Source organism: Nicotiana attenuata, unplaced genomic scaffold (genome assembly GCF_001879085.1).
Source record: "Nicotiana attenuata strain UT unplaced genomic scaffold, NIATTr2, whole genome shotgun sequence".
NCBI lineage: Eukaryota > Viridiplantae > Streptophyta > Magnoliopsida > Solanales > Solanaceae > Nicotiana > Nicotiana attenuata.
Genome location: NW_017670341.1, coordinates 921,325 through 926,494, shown reverse-complemented (window position 1 = coordinate 926,494; position 5,170 = coordinate 921,325). Strand labels below are relative to the sequence as shown.

At 38.0% G+C, this 5,170-nt stretch overlaps 1 protein-coding gene across 1 annotated transcript; it reads left to right on the top strand.

Annotated features, from left to right (window-relative positions):
* Positions 1-1,497: 1,497 nt before the first annotated feature.
* Positions 1,498-2,817, top strand: LOC109238117. The gene is made up of 3 exons (XM_019404547.1): positions 1,498-1,897; positions 1,991-2,101; positions 2,183-2,817. Exons 1-3 carry the CDS (start codon positions 1,498-1,500, stop codon positions 2,815-2,817), a joined length of 1,146 nt encoding a protein of 381 aa, XP_019260092.1.
* The last annotated feature ends 2,353 nt before the right edge of the window (positions 2,818-5,170 follow it).

The following is a 5,170-nucleotide window of genomic DNA, read 5'->3' as shown; positions in this document are numbered from 1 at the left end:
ATTAAACCTTGTTAGGAGGATAATCGACAGAGGTTCTCCTAAAGACTATTCCACTACGAATTTGTGCAAAACTTCACGAGCTTAAATTGGTTCATATTGTGAGATTGAGACTTAATAGAGAAAGGAGTTTCTACTAAACAATTGAATTAATAACCAAATGAATTCGAGAGACTCACTTGAACATTAGAAGTGAATTATCTAGAGTCAAACCACAAACATTTGTCTTGAACCTATCCAATCAACCCTATCTTCTCCCATTAATATCTTCCTTTGCTTATTACTTATATTGTTTGTCACTAGTCAATAGCTTAGAATCTTAGTTAATTTTAGTTTTAAGACACATAATTCTAAAGTGTTGATCAATTTGGATAGCAATCGAGCTGTAAACTACGAAAATACTGTTTAACTCCAATCCCTGTGGATATGACATTTTACTTTACTATATTCGAGTAACGAGCATATTTAAGCGTGTGTTTTGCGCTCGTCAAATTTTGGCGCCATTGCCGGGTACTGGAAATCAATAGTGTTTGAAATAGTTTGGAGTGCTAATTCAGGAATTTTTCTTTTATTTTATTTTTCTCTTTTTACGTTTGGTGTTCTTTAACTGTGCGCAGTCTACAGGTTAGATTGGTGCATGACTCGATCTTCTGGGAATGAAGTGTAACCATACGAACCCGAAATTGAAAGACAACTGCAACAGTTGAGGAAGGAACGAACTATCCCCGAGAAAATTGAGAAGGTTGGGAAATCCTCAACCAAAGAAACTATGGCCAGAGATGATGATAATGTAGATTTGGCTACAAGTGAGGCTGCCCAACTCAGAGAGAAAGCTGCAAGGGATGCTGAAGAAGCAGCACTTAGAGATGCACAAATTACTTATGAAGAGGAGAGGGATCAGCCCTTGGTTCCAGACCAGTTCCAAAACATAGCTCCCCGCCATGGGAGACCACTTGGCGATTATGCTAGACTGGTCTATAACCAAGGTTTATCCAGAGTGAGACCGCCTCCAGTTGCAGCCAACAATTTTGAATTGAAGCAAGAGTTGCTCCAAACCCTCCAAAACAACTATGTCTTCTGAGGAAAGATGAATGAATATCCAAACAATCATCTAATGGACTTCGAGGAGATCATGAACACCTTTCAATACAATGGTGTGTCACAAGATGTAGTGTACTTAAGGGCATTCCCCTTCACTCTGAAAGATGATGCAAAACACTGGCTTCGAAGTTTGCCCCAGGAATCAAGTAGAGAGGAGATGACCTTAAAGTTTCTTGCTAAATATTTCTCCTCAGCTAAGACGTCAAGTTTAGAAGAGAAATCCATAACTTCTTCCAGAATGAGACTGAGACTGTGTTTGAAGCATGGGAAAGATTTAAGGAGATTGTGCGAAAGTGTCAACATAGCGGAATCGAATTCTGAATACGACTCCAGGATTTTTGGGATGGTTTGACACTAGCCTCATGTAGAACATTGAGTAATGCAGCTGGAGGCCCGTTGATGAAAAAGTCTCCAGAGGAGATTGTCACTATTCTAGATGAATTATCTGAAGATGCAAATCAGTGGCCCTATGAGATTGTTGAAAGAAGAAGATCAATTGGTGTTCACCAGGTTGATACTAACACATCTGTGCAGGTACAACTTGATGCCATGACAAAAGAAATAAAGAAGCTGACCTTAGCTTCTATACATAATGAGCCTCATGTAGCATGTGACATATGTGAAAGAGGACACCTTACTCATGAGTGTCAAGCTACCACGGAGGAAGTGGATGCTGTGGGTAGTTATAATTTCAATGCAATGGGCAAAAAACAACATGTTTTTTCATGGAGTTCACCCGGGGGTACTGCAAATTCATGGCAACAAAATAACCCTAGATTTCAGGGACAAGGAGCTCCAGGTTTCCAAAATCAACAGAGGCCACATTTTTAGCCTCAACAACCTATTCAGTTTGTGTTAGAAGATCTGATGAAGTCATTCATTGTCAAGATAGATGAGAGATTAGATGCTCATGGTGCAGCTATTAAAGAACTTGGGACAGGTTTGCGAAGTTTGGAGATACAAGTAGGACAAATTGCAACTATATTATCTGAGAGAATCCCAGGTACTCTGCTAGCTGATATTGATAACAATCCCTAAGAAAAGGTAAATGTTGTGACTTTGAGAAGTGGACATGTGTTGAAAGATCCCACTCCAATTTACAATGAAGTTGCGCCTGATAAAGAAAGTGGGAAAGAACTGAAAATAGAAGATGATGAAAAGACTAAGAAGAAGAAAGGCAAGAAGGGAGCTAAGAAAAAGAAGAAGGAGGAAACTTCAAGGAGAGAGGAATCTGATGATGTGAGCAAGCACATGCATGCTCTACCATTTCCCCAAAAGATCTATAGAGAAAAGCTAGACAAGCAGTTTGAGAGATTTCTAGATATGCTGAGAGAGGTTAATGTAAACCTGCCATTCATTGAATTTCTCTCACAAATGCCAGCTTATACAAAGTTCTTGAAAGAGATCCTTATAAAGAAGAGAAAGATAGAGGAGACCTCAGTGGCCAAGCTCACAGAGCATTGCAGCGCGATCTTACAAAATAAACTCCCACAAAAGTGTGGAGATCCAAGGAGTTTCACTATACCTTGCTCTTTAGGCACTTTACATATTGATGAGTCTTTATGTGATTCTGTTGCCTCAATTAATCTAATATCATTGTCTATTTATAGAAAACTGGAGAAGGAGATCGGAGAGATAAGGTCAGTGCCAATATCTTTGAAGCTAGCAGACCAAATGTCTATAACACCCAAGGGGATAGTAGAAGATGTTTTGGTGTAGGTGGATAAGTTTGTATTTCCTTTAGATTTCATAGTGGTGAATATGGAGGAGAACAAGGAGGTCCCCCTCCTCCTAGGAAGACCATTTTTAGCAACGGGTAGAGCTATATTAGACATACATGATAGAAAACTCATGCTTAGAGTGGGTGAGGAGATATTGACTTTTGAGATGAATGTAGAAAATGGAGTGATAAAGGAGAAACCAGCTACAAGTGTTCAATGGAAGGTGAAGGGCGTGAAAGAGAAGGCAACAGTGAATTCAAAAGACAAGTGTGGGGTGTATCCCAAGAAGGTTGAGAAGAAGCTGTCTGCACGGATGTGTGCACTAGTTCGGGCGCATGGAATGGATCCCGACTTCGATTCAGGTCCCGACTAGAAATTCAGGGAAGTTTCCTCTACCTTATGCTTTTAATTGTGTGTCATGGGGACATGCCACAACTTCAAGTGTGGGGTGGGGGATATTTGTATGTTGTATATATTGTAGTCATAGTTTTTGCTTTATTTAGCTTGATTGCTTTTGCTTTTGTTAGTTGAGTAGTAGGAAAAAATTGAAAAAATATAAAATTTTTAAAATTTTCGACTTTTCCCGATGATGGATATCATTCGATAGGTTTATTGAGGGATTTAAGTCGAAAGAAAAAGACAAAAATATTTTCTTTTGTAGGTAGTGTAATAATTTCCCCTTTGTTTTTCTTTGTGTCGCGGTTCTTTTCCAAGGGTTTTTTTTGAACTGGGTATAGTTAGTTTTTATTTTTGTTAGGAGTAGGAGTAGGAAACCTTGTGCTATGATTCGAATTGAAGCAATATCTCCTAACTTTATTATGCCTATAGAATAGTGAGTGCTTTAGTTGTGACGCTTAGGTTCAATTTTTGAATCTTGTATAAGTACCTTAAATTGTATAATTTTAACTTTGGTTAACTGCTTTCACTAGAGTGTCTTGATGAGTACAATCCTGAGTGAGTTATGTGCCATGTGTGTGTGAGGTTTTTGTTATTCCGTGCATTGCATTTTATGTCTAGTACTTGCCCCATGTGTTTGCAAAATGAAATAGTAGTTTTGCTCAGTCTTGGAAGTGATGTAGGCGTTTCTTTGATGAGCCAGATATATAGGTTTACCCACCTAATTGTTATGTATCTTAGTTATCCCCTTTGAGCCTATAATCCTATTTCTTTGGCAACCACATTACAAGTTTTACCCCTTTGTTTGAATTGAACATCTAATTGAACCTTGTATCTCTCATAAGCACTTGAATTTGTTATGAACTTTGTAAAATTTGAAGTGTGGGGTGGTTGGTTTGGCTTTTGAGTGGAACTAATAAAATACGGAGAAGGGTGCACTGTTTTGAAAAAAAATAAGAGCCACTTGTATTGAAAAAAAAAATAGTTGTTATTATTGTGCAAAATACTCATTGCTAAGTGGTAACTCTTGATATAATTGTGCTTAAATAGTTTGGGAGTTGAGGTATATTGATTTGAAGGTGGAGCTATTGTTCGAAATAAGTGTGGGGTTTTGAACGGTTAATTGTATGTATTGAAGTGCTTAGGGAGGTGTAGTCATTCTTATATCTAAATGTATCCAACCCGTCTTGTACTACATTACAATCAATTAAAGTTCTACATGATCCTTGACTGAATCAGCTCAATTAGTAGAGTAGTACACTAAGGGAAAGCCTATGGTTTATCTTTTGTGGCATATGAATGTTGTTTCTGAGAGTGAGGGAATTCTTTCTATCTTGATTTCCGGATCGTTCTTTAAATTTTATTGTGTGTGGAACTACTCTCGATTATTGTGTGAGGGAACTTGATTCATGAAGGAAAGGTAACATCAATGACGTCTATGTTAGAGTAAGTGAACGGGTTGTGAATAATGCGTGGTACTTGTGAGTCAAATCTTGAGGTAAAGATGTTACACTATTGTGCTTAGTCTATTTTAAATATTCTTGGTGTGATGAGTTAGGTGAGTTGTTTAATGAGGTTATGTCATTATAAATTGTAGTTTGATTGCACGAGGACGAGCAATGATTTAAGTGTGGGGCGTAGATGGTAGGCTATAATCTCGTGTTTTAGTCGCTTATTGCACTCCAATTTACTGTACTTTTATTGAGTTTGAGCTTTAATCGCTAGTGTTTTGCACTTATTGCGTGTTTTATGCCTTTTATACGCATAAATTATATGTATATGGGGTATGGGGAAAGGTTATGGGTTTATATACGCACCACCACATGATCAGCTAGTATACGTTGATGATTTCGCCCACAGAGGCCGATATGATATGATGGGATGCCCTAAGAGGCTTGATGATGTTATGTACGCATATACCTATGCATGATATGACATTTAAACGCAGATGCATG